At 43.6% G+C, this 23,028-nt stretch overlaps 1 protein-coding gene across 11 annotated transcripts; it reads left to right on the top strand.

Annotated features, from left to right (window-relative positions):
• The first annotated feature begins 196 nt into the window (after positions 1–196).
• Nfya (nuclear transcription factor Y subunit alpha) lies at positions 197–22,527 on the top strand. Of its 11 annotated transcripts, XR_008720863.1 has the most exons (11): positions 200–347; positions 9,788–9,930; positions 11,323–11,409; positions 14,894–15,040; positions 17,093–17,224; positions 17,371–17,476; positions 18,361–18,527; positions 18,808–18,981; positions 19,621–19,722; positions 20,061–21,612; positions 22,228–22,527. XR_008720863.1 is itself a non-coding variant. In XM_055613685.1 (10 exons), the coding sequence occupies exons 2-10, from the start codon at positions 9,856–9,858 to the stop codon at positions 20,112–20,114; spliced, it is 1,020 nt and encodes a 339-aa protein (XP_055469660.1). In that variant the 5' UTR covers positions 197–347; positions 9,788–9,855; the 3' UTR covers positions 20,115–22,527. The 11 variants fall into 11 exon arrangements, 10 of the variants coding, with proteins under 10 accessions (XP_055469660.1, XP_055469650.1, XP_055469641.1 ...); XM_055613685.1 differs by having other exon boundaries at positions 197–347; positions 11,326–11,406; positions 18,379–18,527; positions 20,061–22,527; XM_055613675.1 differs by having other exon boundaries at positions 197–347; positions 11,323–11,406; positions 18,379–18,527; positions 20,061–22,527.
• The last annotated feature ends 501 nt before the right edge of the window (positions 22,528–23,028 follow it).

Here is a 23,028-nt window from a genome sequence, read left to right as displayed (position 1 = left end):
CGCTGGGCGGTGCTTAAGAAAAAGAGCGTGGCTCCTCTAGAAGGCGCCTGCGTAGTCCTCTGGCGGAAGACGGTGTCAGATCCAGGAAGTGGGCGTGGCCTCTGGGACGCCTGCGCAGTGATCCTTCCAGGGGGCGGGGCCAGTTTGACCCGGGATATGGGGCGTGGTCTCAAAGGCGCTTGCGCGAAGGCGGTTGGAGGGAGGCCCGATTCGCCTTTGTTCAGATTCGCCATTTTGCGAGGCAGCGGCAGTGGCGGCGGCGGCGGCGGCTGGAGCCTCTGATTGGGTTTCGGGGTCCGGTACTGGAGCCAATCAGCGCGGGCAGCGAACCGGGGGAGCGAGGCACGGTGAGTATAAGGAGCCAATATCCAGCGGCCCAGAGCCGGCCCCAGCGCCCCGATTGGCGGGTCTCGCTGACCACTCAGGAGAGGCCCAGGCGTCCGTCGAGCCCGGGAGTCGAGCCGAGGCTGCCGGAGTTGGGTGGCCAGCCGCACCGGCCCGGAGCCTGGGGAGGCCCGCCGGGGCGGTCCGTGGCGGGATCCCCTCCGGGCGCCGGTGGCGGATGCGCCCCTGGCCCCGGGTCCTCGGGTCCCGGGAGGGCAGCTGGCTGAGCGCCCAGCCACGAGCCGTGGCAGTTTTCTATGTCGTTCCGGCTTCCTCCCTACGAGCTGTTCCTGTGTCCACACGCTCCGGGCCCCGGCGAGGCCCCCGGACCCTTAAGCCCTGCGCAGGCCGGGTTATAGATCCGTAGCGAGGCCGGGCGGAGACGCGCGACCCGGCCTCCCAACACGGACCCCGGGGCCGTTAGTGCGCCCGCCGCACCCCTCCTCCCGGCCCGCCATCCCGTGGCTCCGGCCCGGCGCCGTTACCACCCCTTTCTGGCTCGTCATTTCCTCCCTTCCCCGCCCCGTTCGGCCCGCCGGACCGGCACACCTCCGTGCTGGAGCCTAACCTTCCTCTTTTTGCGCGGTGTTTGGAACCTTGCTCTTGCAGGACAACCTTCCGCGCTGTTAATGATTGGGACACACATCTCGCGGTTCCTACTCAAGGCTCTTTCCGTGAGCTTCCTCCTTCGAAGGCTTGCCGATTTAACCTTTTTGTATCAGTCTTAGGCTCCACTCATTAGCCCAGCCCACTTGTGCCTAGTTTTTCTAATACACTTACAAACCCCGTGTGAACGTTTTCTCAGCTGATGCTTAAAAACTTGCTGAGATTTTTTTTTTTTTTCCTAGCCACCTACGGGCGAGAGGAAGTCTGCCGTGGGCTGTTAGCCATTAATCTTTGGCGGGTATCATCCAAATGCTGCAAGGCGGAGAAAGGGTAGAGGCTGGAATCGTGCCTCTCGGTGGAGATTGACTGTTGAAAATAAATACCTGGGGGTTAGTGTTATATAGGGGTCTAATGCAATAGCGAGAAGTGTCGTTTGAATGAGAAAGCCCATTTAGTTTTCATCGCCACACTTTTGATTGGGCGTTAGGGGATAATGTCCTTGCAGAAGAAAACGTGTAGACAGCTGATAGTGCTATTGGTTGCAGAAAGGGCCCTGAGAATTTAGGCGGGAAAATCCAGTTTGAAAAAAAAAAAAAAAAAGCCTTTGTAGATTTTTTTTTTCCTTTTTTTTTGCCTTTGTAGATCGTACAAAAAAAAGTTTGAAAACCATTTTGACTGGAGGTTAAAAGTGACCTTGAGTGGATTGTCCCCCAAACTTTGGGGGAAAAAATTGCTGGTTTAAGGATTCTACCCTTATAATAATGGCTGAATTGGGGGAGGAGGGGAGAAGAGGACATTTTTTATCTAAGAGAGGGAAATTGTTTTTACTCAGATGATGCCAAAAACCTGTTTTCTGTATCTGGTTTGGTTTTTCCTTTTTTTTTTTTTTTTTTTTTTTTTTTTTGTGAAATGAGGTTTCTCTGTGTAGCCTTGGCTGTCCTGGACTCCCATGTAGACCAGGCTGGCCTGGAACTCACAGAGATCCGCCTGCCTCAGCACACAGGGTGCCAACACTCCCTGCTGTGTGTGGTTTCTTAGATCAGATTTACTTTACTCTTAAATGGTGGGTCTGAGAAAACGAATCCAGTGCTTCTTCCAAGTGGAACAACTTGTACTCAAATTTTAGGAAGAGTGTTTCTTTGTTTAAATTGCTTTCTAAATCCCACTTTTCTATTGTGATAAGCACCACACCGAGAGCAACTTGGGGAAGTTTATTTTATTGACCATCAAGAAGGGCAGACAAGACAGGAACTCAGGCAGAGGCCGCATGGAAAGGTGCTGTTTACTGGCTTGATCCTCTCCTTGAAACAGCCTGTCTTAAGCTCCAGCCTGTGCAGAGGTGATACCACAGCAGGCCTGCAGTGATTGTGCCTTCCCACATTCATCAAGAAAGCCCGCCCTTCCTACTGGCCGGCCAGTCTTACGGAAGCTCAGTTGATGTTCCCTCATTTCAGAAGACCCTAGCTTTTGTCAAGTTAACTAGAAACTGAGCTTATTTCTTACATTTGCAATAGTAAAAGGGACAGCATCAGCATGGCTTCAGGCTTTTTAAAAATATACTTGTCTTTGGACTGGGTGTCTAACCTAGGTTGCTATTTTAAAAATGGAAGCATCTGGCCACTTCAGAACTGCCAAATGTTTTTGCTGACAAAAGGCAGTTATCCTCTGCTCACTGTTGCTTGAGCCTGTGGAACCGCCGCTGGTTCATCTGCATTATTTAAGTAGTGCAGGCTCTCGATTTCTCTAGACATAGCTCAAGACTTTTCCCTTTGTTTGGAATACTTCACATAGACTATCATCACCTGGATAAGATCTTCTCACACTTAAATCTAATTCTGTAACACCTTCTAGTGTTTTCCTTGGTTTATCCTCACCTGGAAAAGCCTCTGTCCTCTAAACTCTTGTTTACTTTGTCTTTCTCTAAGCAGTTTAATGTACATGTTTCATCCTTTGTAGACTTAAAAGCCTCCTTGAAGTTAGAATCTTAGTGTTTAATTCATGGTACATCATTAGTGGAGAATAGGAACACATTTGGAGCCTTCAAAGGTTCTAGCTTGGTGTTTGCTCATGACTGTCAAGTCAGATGGCCTATGGTGATTGCACGCTAATTGTAGTTGAATTTCTGAATCTCTTCAGAGAGATTACCCCTGTGAGTGCTGGCCAACTGCTTCTGTGCCTTCTAAATGGGCAGGAAATGCTATGGAAAGAGAATGTCTCAAAGGCCAGAATAAATCCGTTTTCATTCATACTCATATTCTCACTTTTGAAACACACATTCATAGTTTTGTGGGAGAACTAGACAGACTAACTCCAGCTGGCTCAATTCTAGCCTAATCCTGGGCAAAGAAGTGCTTGCGGAAAGGCAGTGTCAGGTTGTGTTGCAGTTCTACTGGCTGAGGTTGACAAAAACAGGAGCATGTAGCACCACTAGAGCCAAGAAGTGGGCACCGTGAGCAGCCTGAGGGTCCTGCCTCAAGCTCCCTCCTTTGTTAATGCAGAATGGCTGCTAGATTTACCCTTCAAAGTACAGTAGGTTCCAATGGCCTGAGAGTGGAGCATTTGTATCAGCAGGATAAACATGTTAAATCTAAGTGTTAAAATCATTCTTGTCCTCATGCCCAAGTCAAGCTCCATTCTACATGTTAATCTGATAAAGTGCATATTTATGGAAATTTAGCCAAGAAGGAAGTTTTATAGGAAGGGGTCATAGGGCTAGTGGAAGTGTTGAAACACAGAGAATGTTACTATATGTTTTTACATCAAAGTGTAATCATTGTATGTGTGTATGTTTGCTGAGTTTTTAAAGCTCTTCACACCTGTACAATCCCCTCTTTAGGAAAAGGCTGAAAACACCCGCAGAAGGTCTAGCTGGTCTGGGCAATCTCTCCACCTCCCTTTCTGGTGCCCAAGGAACTCTGATTTTGTTCTCTGTCTGGGCTACTGTTACCAAGAGTTTCTTAGGAATGGAGGCTGTGCTTGTTTATATTGTAACCATAATTTTATTAGTTCCAAGATGGATATATTGTGTGTTAGACACCAGGTAAACTTGGAAACATGGGCGGCCAGTGGTGGTGTACACTTTTAATCCCAGCACTTAGAAGGTAGAGTTAGGTGGAGCTCTAAGTTCAAGGTCAGCATGATCTATACAGAGAGAGTTCCAGGACAGCCGTGGCTACAGAGAAATCTGCCTTGACAACCCCCCTACCCCACCCCCCAAAAAGCAACAAAATAAAACAAGGGAAATGGGGGTTTTCCTAGTGGAGCCTCTTAATTTGACTGTTTTTCATATTGTACCTGGAGTCTCTCAACAACCATCTCAGTCAACTGGCTCAGCAGAAAAGGCTGGTGTAAAAATCTGCAGACTTAGCCGAAGCTTTTCATCTGATGGCATTAATATCCAGAATATAGAAAGAATTCAGAAATTAAAAACCAAAATAATCTAACCAATAAACTGGCAAATCATCAAGATGGTTCTCAAAAAAATGTGGCCTGTAGATGTATTAAAAAATAACATAGTGAGCAATCAGGAAAATACAAATCAAAGCTATACTGTAATTCCTTCTTACTGCAGTCAGAATAGCTGTCATCAAAATAAGAGATTGCTGGTGAGGATGGGAATTGGGAATAGCTCATAAGCATCATGGGTTGGAGTATGCATTAGTTCTGCCACTATTGAAAGAATATGGAACTTGGTGTGTGTGTGTGTGTGTGTGTGTGTGTGTGTGTGTGTGTGTGTCAGGATTCTTGAGTAATAGAACATAGAGAAAGACTGACTGTGTGTTATTAAGGTGGCTTACAGGTAGCCCAGGTACTCCAACAATGGCTGTCTGCCAACACAAAATCCAAGAATCCAGTAGTTGTTCAGTTCATGAGGCTGGATATTTCAGCTGGTCTTCAGTACATGCCAGAATCTGGAAGAAGTAGGTGTATGGCCAGTGAAGGAATAAATTTACCAGCAAGGGCGAACAGGCAAAGAACAAAAGCTTCCTTCTACCATTTCCTATATATAGGCTGTCACCAGAAGGTGTAGCCAGATTAAAGATGGGTCTTCCCACATCAAATGATTTAATTTAGAAAAATTCCTCACAGATATACCCAGTTGCTTGGGTTTTAGTTAATACCAGGTTATCATGTTGACACCTAGAAAGGCCATCACAGTATACAAGTTCTCAAAAAAGATAAATAGATTGTGTGTGCGTGTGTGTGTGTAGAGAGAGAGAGAGATCCTGCTATACTATTCTTGGGGCGTACACCTGGAGAAATCAGAGTCAACATACTGCACTTCATTGCTGTGCCTTCACCACCAAGTTAGGGAATCTGTAGGTGCCAACAGATGGGTGAAGTGATAAAGAAAAAAATTATATATACTCTTATACACAAAGAACGAAAGTATGTCATTTAAAAGGAAATGGAGCATTATAGTAAGGGAAAGAAAACATTGAGAAAGACAAATACGAAATAATGTTCTCTATATGCATACTCTAGATAAAGACAAGATTATTTGGAAGTTTTGTTGTTTTGCTTTTTTGAGACAAAGGGCTTCTCTGTAGCCCTGGCTGTCCTGGACTCACTTTGTAGACCAGGTTGGCCTTGAACCCTCCTGCTTGCCTGCCTGAGCGCCTGGATAAGGTGTGCACCCCCACACACTGCTGGGATAGTATTTGTAAAGTGGAAAATGGTGTCAGAGTGGTCCAGACAGGTTACATACATAGTTTTAAAACCATTGTTTATACAATGAACACATGCTCGTAAAGTAGCAATCAAGTTTGCATATATAGCTAATAAGGTAGTGATTACATTTACTTTGCCATTCATATTCTCTTCCCTTTGCAAGTCTTTGTAAGTTCAGGTGAGAGCCAGAAATCTGTGTGGAACCCACACTAAAGACATAGTGGTCTGTTTGGTTATAGGTGATAAGCCTGATTATTATTTTTATTGAACATTTTTCCCAATATTGAAATGTAGCAATTTACAGACAGTGAAATTGAAAGTGTGTTATGAATACCCATGTATTTAGTACTTAGACTCTATGTGTGCCACCTACCCTATTAAATGCTGGTTCATCTCTCCACAATCTCATTCATCTTTTTATCACTAAGAGTAAGTTATTACTGGGGGCGGGGGGGTGCCACTTAAATATAGACCTAGAAAAGAATGCACTCCCATCCAAGTACTGAGGACTGATCGACCTGACCTTACTTGGCTTCTGAGGTCACACATGAGGTCAGGCGTGTCCATGGTGGTATAGCAGTAAAGGATTCGGACTTTCTGAGTAGGACCCAGTGTCACTGGGGTCTTTAGAATGGACAAATGGGCTTTTGTGAAATTAAGATTTAGCAAAGTGAAAAGCCTACAGAATGCCAACGTAATTTAGACACATGGTTAATATCTGCAAAAATTATTAGTGTGTTTGTTGAAGGGAACTGCTCATCCGCAGGGTAGCTGACCTCCTTTGAGACAAGTTCTCTCATTGGTATAGGACTCACCAATTAAGCTGAACTGGATCCCTAAGGGTTGTGCTGTCCCTTCCTCCCCAACCCCAGCCTTATAAACTCATCATCACACCCAGTGTTCTGGGCATTCTGGGATTAAACTCAGGTCCTCATGCTTGTGAGGCAAGTACTTTATCACTGAGCCATCTTCCCAGCCCTAGAACTACAAGTCATTAGATGAGTTCTACAGAAGCAGCAGAGGGCCAGTAGCTTAAAAGTGACCAACATTCTTAGCCACCAAGGCAATGCACATTAAAACTTACCTAACCCACCTTCCTACCTGAGTCAGAAACTAAAGACTGACAAATGCTATTGAGGATATAGGAAGAAGAGCCTTATTTATTTACACTGCTGGTTTGTGGAAATGAGTTGCAGAGGTCTCAAGAAATGAAATAGATCTACCATGTAACCCAGCCATACCACTTCATCAAGAAGTTAAATAGAGCTACCATGTGACCCAGTACCTAGAAGATTCTATGCTACCTCAGAGATACTGCTGCTCTTTACATAATAACAAGGAAACGGAACCAACCTAGATGTCATCAACGGAATGGATAATGAAAATGCCATGGATATGTAAAATGGAATTTTATACAGCCATAAAAATGAAATTTGCAAGAAAAACATAAATCGGAAAATTTTATGTGATAGCTATTCTTGGTTATCAACTTGACAACATCTAGAATTAACTAAAACCCAAGGGGCTAGGTACACCTGTGAGGAATTTTTTTTAATTAATTTATTCACTTTGTATCCCAGCTGTAGTCCCCTCCCTTGTCCCCCCACCCCCCATCCCACCTTCCTCCCAGAGAATTTTTCTTGATTGAATAATTTGAAGTGGGAAGACATCTTTAATACCAATCTTTTGAGGTAGGAAAATCTGTAGAATGTAAAGTTTTTTTTTTTTTCTATGCCTGATCTTTATATTTATTAAAAGCTTTGGGTTCTAATAGTTGGGCAGATACTCAGATCTTCTGACACTGGCCTGGCCTACTTTTAGCCATGTGGCCCTTATCTGCCGTCTTAATCTTGTCTGGCACCTCCTTTATCTGTTTTGATGGTGACTCCACTTTCATTGTCCCCAATTGAGGCTCCCCCTCCCTTCACTGGGATCAGAAGTCCCTCCTTAGCTCTACTGCCCAGTATAGACTGTTCAGCTCTTTATTAACAATATCTACACAACACTGAGACAGGAAATGCTTGGTAAAAATGAAAATTCTTGTAGTCAAATCTGCCCCACCTCAGAAATCAGCATTTGAGTATACAGTAAAAAGGATAATCTTCATACAGTACACAAAAACATCACTCCAACAAAGAGCTACCTTTAATTTGGGCTATACCTTCTACTTGTGGCCACTGGTATAAAGGACATGAAAGAAGGAAACTCCCTCTTTGACTGCTTGCTCTTGCTCCTTCACCAGCTAGAGCCTACTTTTGTATTCCTGAGCTATACTGAAGACCAGCTGAGACATCCAACTCAACAACTACTGTATTCTTGGACTATCTCTTAGTAGACAGCCATTGTTGGACTAGCTGGACCAAAGCCTGTAAGCCATTCTGCTACTCCCTCCCCCTTATATATATTGATTTATTTTTTTCGTTCTCTTCATCCAGAGAACCATGACTAATGCATTTTACATTAAGCAAGAGAAGTCAGAATCAAAAAACATGTTCTCTCTCCTAGGCCATGGGCAATCCTAGCTTTACCTGTGTGGGAGTGAGTGAGTGGATATTTATGTGGGTATTTAGAAAGGGCCACAAGGCAACTAGAAGAGGTGTCAGGGAAAGTATAGTAGATAGAACATAAAGTAAGTTTTAATGTCACGGTTTGGGCACACACTTGAATATTGCTGCGTGCCTTTTCATTTCTAAGAAACACCTGAAGTAATCAACTAAGAAAAGACTCATTTGGGCTCACTGTTTAGGCTATGCTGCGGGGTGAATATGCAAAGAATATTATATATAAAATTTGGTACTAAAAGGTGTTTTAGATGCCCAGAGTGAGTATTGGGACAGTAAACAGGTGCTGCTGCACCAAGTGTTAATTGTCTCTGCTGTCGCTGATACCATATCTTTGTATTTGTTATCCTCGACTACAGCATCACTTCCAAAGCTTTCCTAGAGCTTTCCTACTTAGTGCTACTTAATGCAGCTTGAAATAGGGTCTCACTAAGTAGCCCTGGCTGGCCTGGAACTCCCAGTGGAGACTTCAATTCGGATCTGTCTGCTGCGTTAAAGGCCTGCATCACTATGCCCAGGAAATCTGGGAACTTTGTTTTGTTTTTAATAAATTATAATAGATTAATAATGATTCTGTATATAAGGTGGAGTTTGTTTGTAACCAAAAATCTCACTCGAGGCTACGTTGTCCTGAACTTACTATATAGTAAAGGCTGCCCTGACTCCAGTGGTCATTATTTTACCTCAGTTTCCTCATTATCTTACCTTGGGATTATAAGCACAAGACACCCCCTCCCCCTGGCCCAATTAGAGTAGAGATTTTTATAAGCAAAATCTTATTAAAATCTTATTAAGGACTTAGTAACAACTTCCAGCTTGCATGTTTGGGCCCAAGTGTGTGGTACAAATTCTCTGCCTGCTACCTTGAAAGTAGGTCTTGCATCAAGAGATGGTTTAACAGTGCTTCTAAGTGTTATTTTGGTAATACTGAAAGGTGGTCGTTTTATTAGCTTAACTGGATTAAGAAACAGGAAATTAGTGAAGCACACCTGGGTATATCTGTGAGTGAGTTGTTTGCAGGGGATTGCACCCTGAGGGTTCTGTAGGTGGATTCATCCCTTGGTGGGTTTATATCATGTCATCGTTGGTAGGTGGGGCCTAGTTAGAAGTAGGTTACTGAGGGGAGTGTTTGTTATTGGGAACTATATCTGCCCTGGCCACTTAGAATATTCATTCTCTATGTCCTGGCCACCATGATGTAAAACTGCATTTCTCACCCCCCACCCCCTACACACACATACACAGTGGACTGAAACAGAGCCAAAGTAGATAATTCTTTTAATGTGTGAAAATAAAATAAAATGGTTTTTGTTTGTTTTTTCTATTGGTTAGTCTTTTTGAGAAAAGGTTTGTGTAGCCCAGGGTGGCCCAAACCTGGGCTGACCATTGTATTTTTATGTCTGTGCTGTGTAGTCCTTTTTTTAAAAAATGAATATATGAACATTTCCTACTGGTATTCTTTCATATTCTAAATACTGAAAATAGTACATAATAATAAGTTATTGTAAGTATCTTAAGAGTGCCTGATTGACTCATTTTAGGCTTTTTCTTTCTCTGTCTAATAGGAGTCCCTACCTGGCAGCTGCCTGGGATCTATAGAGTAAAGCTTCAGGACTCTTAACGTGGCCGGACCATGGAGCAGTATACGACAAACAGCAATAGTTCCACTGAGCAGATCGTGGTGCAGGCTGGCCAGATTCAGCAACAGGTATGGGAACACGTGTGCTTTGACCGCCACAGTACCTCAGCTGGTGATGCAGCAACGGGCTTATGCTTACTCTGTGGAAGTATGTGGGCCCTGTCAGACCTTATAAAGTCCTAGGTCTCTTGACTAGTGTTGCGCTATGAATCAGTCTATTGCCACCTGGCATCTGTTTTTCATGAAAATCACTTTAAAGTAGATTGCCTTTTCTAGGTCATTGAAGTCAGAATACCTTCTCTGCTTTTCTCTGCACCCAGTCTACTTGTTTCCCTTATTTATGCCAGCTTGTGATAAAGTAAGGGTTTGGCCACAACAGACAATTGTCAGATTGCAGGCAGGCTACTGGTTTCTGATTTACTGTAGAATCTGTTTAAACAATTGTGGTTTAATATTAGAATTATATTTGAGTCTTACTCTGTAAATATTAGTGAGAAGCTCCTGCTGCTGGCTTCTTCCACAGGAAAGTTGGCCAGATGTTTGAATTAAGGCACAGATAACATTTTTCATGCTTTTACCTGGGTTTATAGTAGTGAATCTTCTTTTTTCCCTACTCCTAAGCTTTGGAAAAAAGACATTGTTTCTCTTTGATCATAGGCCAGGACTGTTGTCCTTGGCATGTTTTCTCCTCAGAATGGAGGTTCACTGATATAAAACAGTATGGAGGGTGAAGGAAGTACTGATGGTGAATTCAAGCCCACTGATGAAGGAGAAGGGCTACTGTTAATTAAAGGAGGGATTAGCTGAATACTGTGGCTTCCTAGCCCTTTTTCTGTCCACACTCTGCTGTAGCGCTGGCAGCTTCCTGAACTGCCTTAGAGAATGGGCCTTGGAGGGCCTCCCCACGGGCAGAGCCTTGTTGGTGGGGCTCTCTCCTGTGAGGGTCCCCAGGATAGGAAGTCAGGTTGACATTCTGAAAACATTGCCTCTAAAGCAGTCAATTGGATAGGAGTAAGTTTTCACTGGGGATGTAAAAGCAATGGCCTCCTGGGGCTGGAATTTGGATCTCTACTTACAGTTCCTTCTTCCTAGATGCATTAAAGCCCCAGAAACACTTCGTTGTAGTTTCAAGTCTTTAAAACCTGGTGCTTTTGTTCTTATGAACCTAAGGAAATAAAAAGATCCTTAACATAAGTGTATGTTTATATTAAGGGTGAAATTCCTAGGAAGAACTGCATTATAAAGTTTTGTGTTTTAAGTCATAGAAGTATGTTGTAAGGTCCACTCTGGGGACAGATCTTGCTACATGACAGCTTGAATATGGAGTCTGTACCTTTGAAAGCTCCTGTGTGGGATGAGGTTTTTTTAGATATTTTTCCCTTTCCCTCAGAGTGATCTTGTGTCTTGAGCTGTACATTTCCATCCTGATACATTTCAAGCTTTTCCTGTTCCTGTTCTCAGCAGCAGGGTGGTGTCACTGCTGTCCAGTTGCAGACTGAGGCCCAAGTGGCATCCGCCTCAGGCCAGCAAGTCCAGACCCTCCAGGTAGTGGTGCCCTCTCTGATTCTCCGTGAGCACTGCATGAACATTGCTTGTCGCTGCTGTTTGTGTTTGGATCTCAAGTTGAATGGCAAAGTCGCATGCCTATTGTGCTGCTAACATGTCTCAGACCAACATGACAGTGTACCATGCCAACATGTGTGGTGATTGCTGTGCCTGTTTTCTGAGAAGTGTAGGCTAAGTGCGCTGCTTTAGAAGTCCCACGGAACAAGCAACATCCTACAGGTGGCTTTAAATCTTACTCAGTGCTTAGACACCAACCCAGCCACGTGGCAAAGTTTCAGGGACTGTATTACACTGGAGAAGGGCTTGTACATGGGCTGCACTGTATTTTTGTTTTTGCTAAAAGAAACAGCTATTGAACCGAGCAAAGTTTATCTGAGAATTGAATAACCTTTCTTGTCTCAATGACAAGCTCTGCCAAAATGACTGCATACCTCTAAGTGCTAGCATAGGACATGGAAGTACATGCCACTTGTTTTAGCACTTGGGATATGGAGGCAGGAGGAATGAGAGATTGTGACCAAGTTGGGCTCTCTTAAAAAAATAAAACAAAACGTTATTACTGGTTACATTGATATGCTTTAAAAAAAACAAAACTGGAGTTAGTCAATGCTGTTTTTCAGTATCATGTATAGTCAACTTAAATATCCTAACTTCCTGTGAAAAATAAGAGTAGCAACATTGGTCTTTTCTGGGTCTGTTGAGAACTAAAGGTTTTAAGAAATTGACAAGACTCAGCTGCTCTCCCTTTTCTTCTGTTGAACTGGAATGACTCAGTAGGGCCTCTGAAGTCAGACTGGCCTCTTTATCGCCAGTGCTGCCAAGATCCTCCTGCAGGAGCCACCCATTCCTGTCAGCCGCTGGTTCTCAACCTTCCTAGTGCTGTGACCCTTTTTAATACAGTCCTTTGCCTTGTGCTGACCCCCCACCATAACAGTTATTTTCATTGCTATTTCATAACTGTAATTTTGCTATTGTTGTCGGACTGTGTTTTCCAATGGTCTTAGACAACCCCTGTGAAAGGGTCATTCCACCCCCAAAGGGATGGTGACCCACGGGTTGAAAACTACTGCTGTAAGCATTTGACCCTCTCTACCTGTCCCAACCTTGCCACTTAGTAGTGTTTGGTGGTGACATGTGGCCAGTTTTATACATAGTAAAATGAGAGAAGGTCGCTTTGTTTGTCTTTTTGCACAGTTGGCGTCTCGGAGAGTGCAGCAGCTTTCTGTTCCTGCTTGCTTCACCTTTTTAATACATGAAACAGTGTCTGAGATTGTCATGTAACATGCTCTTAACTGTGTGGCTTCTCGTCTCATGCATGAGTCCTTGTGATTATTCATTTGTTGTAGGCACAGTGAGCTCTTCAGAGTCTCTTCGGAGTCTCTTTTATTGCATGCATATATAGCATGTTGGGGGGTGCATAGAGATGATGGCTAACCAGAAATTTATTAAGTTTTTAAATTTATGTCAGCTTTTGGGGACTATTGTGATGGCTCAGTATATAGTTTGATATTCAAGTGTGAAGACCTATGAGTTTGGATCTATAGAAATCATTTTAAATATGTAGGTTTGTCCTTGTAGCCCTAGCAGAGGCAGGCAGAAACAGGCAGAACCTGGGCCTGTCTGCCTAAATCAGGGAGCCCCAGGAGACTGTTTAAAAAAAAAAAACAAAAACAAACAAACAAACAAAAAGACCCAAGGTGGCAAGATGACATCCAGTGTCAGCGTCTGGCCTTCTCCACACAGGGACCGCACACACACCCGTACAGCGCTCAGTACCAACACAGCCGTGTCAGCTTAACTCCATCTAGATGGCGGTGAAAAGAAATGGGCGTGATGGAACTTCTCGAGGAGTCTCGTCCTTTTAGGAGAATTGTAAATAGTTCTTTCTTTTACTTTTGTAGTAATGCTTCTGATAAGTTTCCTAACACAACACACAAAAGCATTGCTGTATCAAAGGGAATTTAAATGGAGACTTAAGAGGAGCGAATGTGAACAAATAGGCCATAAAGTCCATAAGTTTCTCAAGGGACAGCCCTAAGGTTGTACTGCTCCTGATGATTCTGGTGGAGAGTAGCAAGGTACTCATCTAGGACAAATGATTAGCACAGTTGGCTGATGGCTGTTGAGGTAGACTGGAACTAAGGATGAGTGTTTTAGTCTGTTCTGTTAGTTCCTTCAAGTAGAGACAGACTCTACAATGAGAGTTTGGGATTTGTCCTGTTAAACTCATTTAATCCAACGCAGCTTCTGTTTGGGCCTCTGAAATGCATTCTTAAGTTTTCACATTGAGGTCAAGATGTGACTGAGCATGTAGAGTGACTTCCTTGCTAGAGTGGTCTGTTGATGCAGGAGTCTTGAAAATTGGAAATTTTGTTTACACACAGTAGCTGTCTGATTTTAGTGATTCATCGCTTCTGGTAATTAAAATAACTGCAAATATTTTAAGGTGGAATATGAAGAACACTATGATGATCACAAACTGGCTGGAAAATATTTCTGGAGTTTTGGTTTAGTTTGGTTTTGAAACAGGGTCTCATCAGGCTTACCTGAAACTTATTGTGCAGCCCATTTTGTACTCAAACCCATGCTTCTGCCTCAGCTTGCTGAGTGCTGAGATTACTCGCCTACCCCGTTCCACGAGTCTTTATTGTTGACTCTGTAAGCAGTGGCCATTCTTGGACTCTTCATTGTAGAATAGAGGTTAATGTTCATATTTTGCTTTTGCTTGAGACTCTGGAGGAACATCCAAGCAAGTTTTTCAGAGCTCTTCCTGTCCAACCTCTAAAGTCAGGGCTGCACGTGGATTCACTCCTCATCCCCCACCACCATTACCTCCCTTTCATTGCTGCTGCTCCAGTCTTTACCAGAAACCATTCCTGGGTATCAGTTTGAAAGTCTTGGTAATTTGACCATTTTCTTGGGTTTAGCCTGTGTTTAGTGATAAATGCTTTACATCTATTGGGATTTTCCACACTCTAAATAGGTTTCGTTATATTTGACCTTTGAATATCTAACTTGTCAAAAATATCAGAGTTATCTGAAGAACATAAGACTTACTTTCTTGAAGCTAGAGAGATGGCTCAGTAGTTGAGGAGCACATGCTGCTGCAGAGGATCTGAGTTCAGTTAGCACTATGTCAGGCAGCTCTTAATTACCTATAACTCAATCTCCAGAAAGATCTGATCCTATTCTCTGTAGCATATGTACATAACCTACACATACACAGAGAGAGAAAGAGGGTTTAAAAACCTTTCAGGCTAGCCTTTCATCCCTGTACTTGGGAGGCAGAGGCCAGCCAGCACTGCATAGGAAGGCCCCTGGGATCGAGGGCCAGACACATACTGACTTTCCAAAGTCTGTCTTGGTTCTCTTTTTGCAGCAAGGCCGTTCCAGTGACCAGTGACTGTCTCGATGAAGCCACTTGTGTCTTACACTATTTCATTGTTGATATTTTATTTCATTCTAGGTCCAGGGACAGCCATTAATGGTACAAGTCAGTGGAGGCCAGCTTATTACATCAACTGGCCAACCGATCATGGTCCAGGCTGTGCCTGGTGGACAAGGCCAAACTATCATGCAAGTGCCTGTGTCTGGAACACAGGGTTTACAGCAGGTGAGTGGTATTTTTAAAGTATTTAGATTATATGTCAGAGTAGAAGTTTGGTATGAGTATGAATGGTGTATGTATTTGTGTGTGTGTAAATTTGCACGTATGTACGTGTGAAGGCCAGGTCAGTTGTCAAAGTCTCTTACTAACTGGCGAAGCTGTGAGCTCTGGAAGTCCACTGGTATCTGCCTCACCTACCCCTGACCCCACTGCAGGGCTGTTGCAGATGCAAACCTTCATGCCATGTGATCCTGTAGATGCCAAGGTCTGCACTCAGATTCTCGAGCCATACACTAGGTGCTTTACATCTGAGCTGTCTCCCTAGCTGCAGAGTAGATGCTTTGAAGAAGAGATTGTTGTGATAGATGATAGATAGATAGATAGATAGATAGATAGATAGATAGATAGATAGATAATTCGCTTTTCCTTGAGTCCAACCTTTTATTTGGTGCTTACTCTCTGTCTGCCTTTGTTGTAGAAGTACAGTACTGTGATGAAAGCAGTATCCCTAGCCACCTTAAACCCTGGAGCAAAGCACTCGTGACCAGGTAGACTTTTAGTCAGCTGCTAACATTTTTAATTGTGAGTTAAGTAGTACTCAAGAGTCCTTAAGAAAACCTGGCTAGTGTGTGGCCTAGCAGAATGGTTCAAGAATGTCTCTAAGACACAGCACCATGGCCTGCTTTCCTTCCCCTTCCCTTCTACCAGCAGTCAGCTGGAGAGTGGTGGGGACTTGAGGCTCTAGGCATGTCCTTCACAGTCTCACCTTTCTGAAAATAACTCCCAGACTGCTAGATCTATGAAGCAATTCTCAAGAGGCTCAGATAAACGGTGGTAGAATGCTTCCAAAGCTGGTGAGAAGAAAAGGAGGAGGGGGTTTGCAGGTGGGGCCAGGGACAGTGATTTCCTTTAAGTAGCTAGGTATCCTGACTTGGGTTGCGGGTATTTTTGAGTATAAGTTACTAGAAATTTTGAGTTGTAGGTCCTTCCTAATCTTTAAAGTTTTATATCCAGTACTCAAGGAAATAAGATTCTGTTCATGGAACAAAGTGTTAAGGCTTTTTTTCCCTCCTCAAGTTAGAAGATTTCAAAGAAAAACTTGCAAAATTTGTCAAGTTTCTAATGATACTCCTGATTAAGTGACTAAGCTGTTAAGACAAGAAAAGAGAATAGGTTTGGTTACCACACAGGATCTTTTACTTTCCATGTTTGCTATGTGAGTTTGGCACTCCAAAACCTGTAAGCAAAGTAGAAGTGGACAAGAGATAGGTGAACACTAATGGAAGTGCTGAGTTATAGTGGGAGGTTGGGGACAGGATTAAGAAGAATACAACCTATCTACTGCTGTTGTAACATATTATTCCAGAAGTTGTTGGCTCACAGCAAGAAGCATTTGCCTCACATTTTAAGGGTACCAGTCCAGCATGGCGGGAAGACATGGCAACAGGAATACATGGATCTGTAGTCAGGAGGCAGAGTGATGGATACTGCTCTTTGGCTTGCTTTCTCCTTTTTTGTGTTCAGTTCAGGGCCTGGGATGCCACTTGCAGTTAGGATAGGTTCTCTCACCTCAGTTAATCTAATCTAGAAACTCTCAACAGACAAGGCTGGTATTTGTGCCATGGTGATCTGTATCCAATCTAATTGATGATTATACATTTCATTTTCTGTGGATCAGGAATATTGACAGCTAATGTCTGTCTGTCTCAAAGACCTAATCAGAGTATTATTCTTGGCTGCCATTAGCTTAACATTTGACTTGGAAAGAATATGTTTTAAAAGTTTGCTTGTTTATTTGGTTTTTTTTGTTGTTGTTTATTTATAAAGTGCTAAAGTGCATTTTTAAGTAGAATGTACTTTAAAAAATAACTATGCCACCAACGATTGTTTTTTAAATGAACATTGATTCTTTAATTGTAGCTACCCAAACAATATTTAAAATTATTTGAAAAATGGGGAAAAAAAACTTTAATAACTTATAGCTGGTATTAGAACAAGAATTCTCTTCAAGAGTAGTATTGGTTTGGTGCTAACCTTTTTGTGTATTTTCTTCCACAGATTCAGTTGGTACCCCCTGGTCAGATACAGATCCAAGGTGGGCAGGCTGTGCAGGTACAAGGCCAGCAGGGTCAGACCCAGCAGATCATCATTCAGCAGCCACAAACTGCAGTCACCGCTGGCCAGACTCAAGTGAGTATACCAGCTCCACCAGCACAGGAGTACAGATGGAGCAGCAAAGTACCTAGTTCACATAAGATGTCAAGAAAGCCATCAAAATGTGCTTGGGTTCTCTGTGGGTTTTTGGCCTCTGTTGAGTATATCATTGTTTTCTACAGACGCAACAACAGATTGCTGTCCAGGGACAACAAGTGGCCCAGACTGCTGAAGGGCAAACTATTGTCTACCAGCCAGTTAATGCAGATGGCACGATTCTCCAGCAAGGTAAGCTGCCACTATTGCCCTGGGACATTTGAGTTCCTGAGAGTACATCAGAATTGTGCTGTAGTTCATGACATGTTTAAACAATAGTATTTCCACCAGATCTCCAGTGAATATGACCAACCAGTGCTGCTTGTCAACTAGAGTTTAGTTCTAGACTGCCACATCTATCCATACAGTTGTTTACTTATCAGCAAGAAGACTTCTCAGAGAGCTCCTTTTAGCCAAGAAGATGTGAATGCAGAAAGTGCAGAGCTTTAGAGAAGTTTGCCCTAGGAAGAGATGCATGAAGCCAAGATGTCTTGTGAGAAATGTAGATTTGGCTTGAGGGGAGACAAGCTCAAAGTAGATGTAAATTTTTTGGAAGCTAACTAAGACTAGAAAGGAGAGCTCAGCCAGATTCTATTTTGATGGTTAAGACCAAAATTTTACAGTGTACCAAATCCAGAGGGTGCATTATTCACATAGGAGAGAACTAGTTTGGGCTGAGCAAGATCTCTGGCAGAGTGTGACCAGGTCCTCAAGCTGCATGCAGTTTCCACGTAGAAAAACAATGTGATAACTGCGTTGGTGGTGGGAATGGTGCTATAGTGGGGAGGCCTCCACATCATCTTGTCCTTTAGATACCATTGTTCAGTGTGAGGGTGAAAGTATAATTTATTTGGAATTGGGCCCTTGACCATTAACAGAAACCTTCAAAAATGAACTGAGGTGGACTACTTAGCAAAACAGAGTAAAGAAATAGGAGGGTGCTTGCTTTCTTCCCTGGTGTTGGTCAGTTTATCCAGGAGGGTATACGAGGGCCAAGTGGAAGGGACTAACCCTCTCTCCTTTCTGTTCCATGTGCCTGTTTGTTTGTTTGTTTTTATGTTTTGTTTTCTTAAAAGTTACAGTCCCTGTTTCAGGCATGATCACCATCCCAGCAGCCAGTTTGGCAGGAGCACAGATCGTTCAGACGGGAGCCAATACCAATACAACCAGCAGTGGGCAAGGAACTGTCACTGTGACACTGCCAGTGGCAGGCAATGTGGTCAACTCAGGAGGAATGGTCATGGTAAGGAAAGGGGTTCCTCCATTTCTGTTCTCTGGCACTGGAGCTTTCCATGGGGTTCTTCTGTCTTTGAACTGCGGGTTGATGTCTCATGTGAAGTTGCTTCTCATGTTAACTTTTTGATTTGAAGCTAACTCCATCCTTAAGGCATAGCTCATTCTGATGCCTCCCTGTGTACCAGACTATTCTAGACACTGGAGATACAGAAGTAGATGACTGTGAATGTGCAGTTTTACTTAGAATTTCCATGCCATTAATCAGGCTTGGCCTCCTGTTTATGCAGATGGTGCCAGGAGCTGGCTCTGTGCCTGCTATCCAGAGAATCCCTTTACCTGGTGCAGAGATGCTGGAAGAAGAGCCCCTGTATGTGAATGCCAAACAGTATCACCGCATCCTCAAGAGGAGACAAGCGCGTGCTAAGCTAGAGGCAGAAGGGAAGATTCCAAAAGAAAGAAGGGTATGTATGCTATGGGGAGTGCAAGGCAGGAAACAGCACAGTTCTGCCTCAAGAATATGGTGTGTTTCCTTGTTCCTTCCAAACAGTGGAATGCAGGAGGTTTACTGTAAGAACAGTGACACAGTGGCTTGTAAGTAGGGGTTTTTCCGCTCTAGAGTAAAGAACTTCAGAGAAAACTTGTTCTGAGGACTTTCTTTTGTCTTACCACTGCAGTGCCCTTCTGTTGGTTGTAGTCCACAATGGCAGTTGGGCTCTAGCCAAGGAGCCAAGGGAATAAGAAAGAGGCTCTCTTTTTTTAAAGGAGTCCATCTGTCACATTAGCTAGCATCTAATGATCCAATTTAACATACCTGTAGATGACATAAAAATGATGTCTCTCCTAAACTGCCATTTGTTCAACCAAACCTCGGTCAGTTACTGAAACAGTGGAAGGGTCAGTGCTAGGAAGACGGTCATGATCATCACTTTCCCCTTCTACTTCAGTTAGCATTCAGTGTAGTCATATTGCCAGTGGCTACCCTACTATTTTTTTCTTCATCATTCCTTTGACTGATTGCCGCTGTCTGGAACTTTTAACGATTGAATCTGGTAGGTTACTGCTAGCTCTCACTAACAGTTAGTGATCTACTCTTTCTTCAGAAATACCTCCATGAGTCTCGGCATCGACACGCCATGGCACGGAAACGTGGTGAGGGGGGACGGTTTTTCTCTCCAAAAGAAAAGGACAGTCCTCATATGCAGGTAAGGAGATGGAATCTTTCCTTTCTCCATTGTCTGCCTTCTCATTATCAGCAACAGGCAGTCCTCTGCTCAAGGAAGAAACACTTTCTCTACAGCATGCAGTGTAGTTTCTTAACTTTCCTTTCTAAAAGCACTAAAAGTTTTGCCCCACGGGCAAAAAAATTGGATTCTATTTTTTTTTTTTTTTTTAAGGTTATCGTATAAAATATGGACACAAAGCACAGCATGTCGCTGTGCTTACTCTGGGCCTTTGTCCTAGCCTCTGAATACTTAGGCACTTTAAGTTGTGAGGCCAGTTCCTGTCCCTGCTGTAAAGGACTACTGTGCTGTCTTTGTAGGATCCAAACCAAGCCGATGAAGAAGCCATGACACAGATCATCCGAGTTTCCTAACCACAGGAGGATAACAGAGCTGATGAGTCATGTTCCTCTCCACTGTTCCTGGACATGGACTGACTTCCTACGAGACACTGATGGTTGCACTCTGCCCTTTCTCAGGACAGAAACTACTTAGCTCAGTATTACAGCTGTAGCATGGCTGATGAACTGAAGTGGCAAGCCTTTGTCTCACCCTTTCATTCAGGACCTGTTTCAGACTGTTGGCAACATTGACCTTTTGTGACTTCGGATGATAAAAGGAGGTATTTTCCAGGCCAGCCAGTTGGCCATTGCAGTAGGGGAGACCAGCCTTTTCAACCTGGTCTACAGTCAAGGCAGCCACAGCCCCTGCCTTCCTGTGGAGTCAACAGCACCCATCCTCTGGAGGGACGTCGGGCTGCCTGATGCAAGGACAATTTGCACTCAGGTGGTTCCCAAAGAAGGAGGCTTCCTGTTAGGACATGAAACAGCCAACTGAGCTGCAGTGCTCTGACCTGTGCTGATAAGACTGTCTGCCCACATGCTAGGTCGGTATTTTTTACTTCAGCCAAGAAAGTACAAAGAGGGTATTTTGGACTCAGGATAAAAGGATAGAAGACCTTGAGGATCAAAAAAGGTACATTGCTGAATCTCTAACTTTGACTGTGGTCTGCTCATGCCTACTAACGGCCATCTGGGCCATAGTTCATACTATGGCCACTTTAATGACAGATTAGAGAGTAAGTCGACCTCACAGCTGACTTTCCCAGTAGAGAACAAAACTTCACAACATCTGTGCTCAGGTGCTGAGGACATACATGACAGTTCCTCAACAAAGGCAAACCTAGGATATTTAATCATGGGCTTTATGAGTGAGGAGGGAATGGAAGGATCTGTGCATATCAGACTAGAGAACAAGTGCCCTGTCTGCCCAAGGGCTGCCATAGAGTGTGACTCTCCAGTGGATGGACGCCAGGCGTGGAACTTAAGCTGAAGACACCAAGTCACATTCACACTGCATCTTCTGATGTGCACTAAAAGAGAAGTTGGAGGTGCACTCCTTATATTGCCTGGGCAAGCAGTGTTGAGGCAGTCATCCTGGCTGCAGGCTGGAGCACTACTGGAGCTCAGAGTGGAGAAGAGGCGTGGGCTCCACTCCTGCCTGTGGCCCAGCCCAGGGGTGAACTTCTTCCCATGGCAGCTGATTCTTTGGTGCCAGTTTCCACTTGTTTTCTCCTTTCCCTGTAGACCTTGCAGCAAGGTTTGCCCAGTGCATCTATGCTGTAGGGAGCAACTACAGACTGGGAAGATTCCTGCAGGGTCAGGAATTGGGCCACAATTCCCACGATGAGGTGGGCCTCAAGAAATGTGTTTCCTGGACAAGCACCCTACCACTGAGCCACACACACACACACGCTCCCAGACCTGTAGATGCTGAGCCTGGAAGACAAAAATAAGGCTGGTATTTCAGAAGAGTTGACTGCCTTCCTGTTCTGCAATCAAAGTCAAACACAGACATTCCAAAGACTTTGAGGTTAGTTAAGTCAAGTCTAAAGACTGGCTCTTTGACTTTGTTCTGTGTTAAAGATGGGAAGGAATTGACCATATAAAGAAATATCACAGGGAGACCAGTTTAATTGGAGAAGCATGAAGTAAGCCATCTCTTCTTATTCCCAGGGATCTTGCCATTTCTCCTGGCTTCCAGAGGTCAGAGGGGGCTGATCTTTTTTAGAAAACTCACTAGAAACTTCTGGTTCTTTATATGAGCTTTCAGATGTTACTGAAAAACATGATGAATTTTTATCTTTGGCATGGTGAGAATTCTGAGGAAAGGGTTTAGGGATTCCTCAGACCTAATGTCTAGTGCTTAAGCCAGCAATTGTAGAAAGCTATTTATTTGTGTCTGTAAGTTTGTACATAATCCCAATCTCATTTTGTTGCTGAGTTTCACTTTAAGGAAGGCAAGTTTGAGTTTTATTTCCTTTGAAACAGATACTTGGGTTGCCATTTTGTCACTGCATTGCACTTAGCTGTGGCCCTTTCATTGTGGTCATTCTAGCACAGCGCAATAGCCCAGAGGGGGTGGGGCCGGTTTTTTGTTTGTTTGTTTAACTTAGTTCTTTTTACTTGTTTGTTCTTGTGATTGTAGTGATGGCTTCAAAGATACAGAGTGAGTGGAGGAGTGGGCTGCTGGTCTACACGGCACTCTATTTCCTGAGTGCTTCTGTTGCAGGGTAACTGCAAATGTACATATTTTTAACTGCGCTGGTAGTGGGACACCCCAGTGTCTAGACCACTGCACCAACAGCCTCTCCTGGCTACAGGGTGCCTAATAATAATGTCTTGATTTTCATTTGGGACTCAACTATGTAGGTCTCCCCACCAATAAGGGGAATACAGGTGATCATTGATGTCATTGCAATTTTTTAAATAAATTTATAAAAATGCTAAAAAATGGTTTGACTTTGTTGACTTTTATTTGGCTTTTGAGGTTTTTGTTTGTTTGTTTGTTTTGTTTTTTTTGTGGGTTTGGCTTGGGGATGAAGAAGCTTTTTTATTTTGTTTTTTGAGACCTAGACTAGCTACATAGCCCAGGATAGCCTCCAGCTGAAGAACTTACGAACTTCCTGCCTTGCCAGGTGTGCACCCACACACACAGCATGGATAGCATGGATGACAACTGAGGAATCTTCATGTTCTGTGCCTGGAAATGTGTTCATAATGCTGAAGTTGTGACTTTGAGACATAAACATGATGTCAGGCCTTTCTGCTTTGTGCTCTCTTTAATTGTCCCCCTTCTTGGACAACAAAATAAGTAATTCTCTGAGTAGAATTAGCCTCTTATCACCAACACAGCCCCCATTTTCTATGTACTAGACCTAAATAGAGTGAAGATATACTTAGATTGTGAGCAAAACCAAAATCCATAGTCTGGGACTGTGGGGCTACC

The sequence above is a fragment of the Psammomys obesus genome, unplaced genomic scaffold (assembly GCF_907164565.1).
Source record: "Psammomys obesus unplaced genomic scaffold, mPsaObe1.curated_primary_1811, whole genome shotgun sequence".
Taxonomy (NCBI): Eukaryota; Metazoa; Chordata; class Mammalia; order Rodentia; family Muridae; genus Psammomys; species Psammomys obesus.
Note: the sequence above shows the minus strand (reverse complement) of the source record. Positions and strands in the feature narration are given on the sequence as shown.

Bases quoted from the DNA above. Each gene is read 5' to 3' on its own strand.
- Nfya (XM_055613620.1), top strand. From the start codon at position 9,856: ATGGAGCAGTATACGACAAACAGCAATAGTTCCACTGAGCAGATCGTG. The intron at 9,931-11,322 runs GTATGGGAACAC...TCCTGTTCTCAG, and splicing joins CTGGCCAGATTCAGCAACAG to CAGCAGGGTGGTGTCACTGC. The intron at 17,225-17,370 runs GTGAGTATACCA...TGTTTTCTACAG, and splicing joins TCACCGCTGGCCAGACTCAA to ACGCAACAACAGATTGCTGT.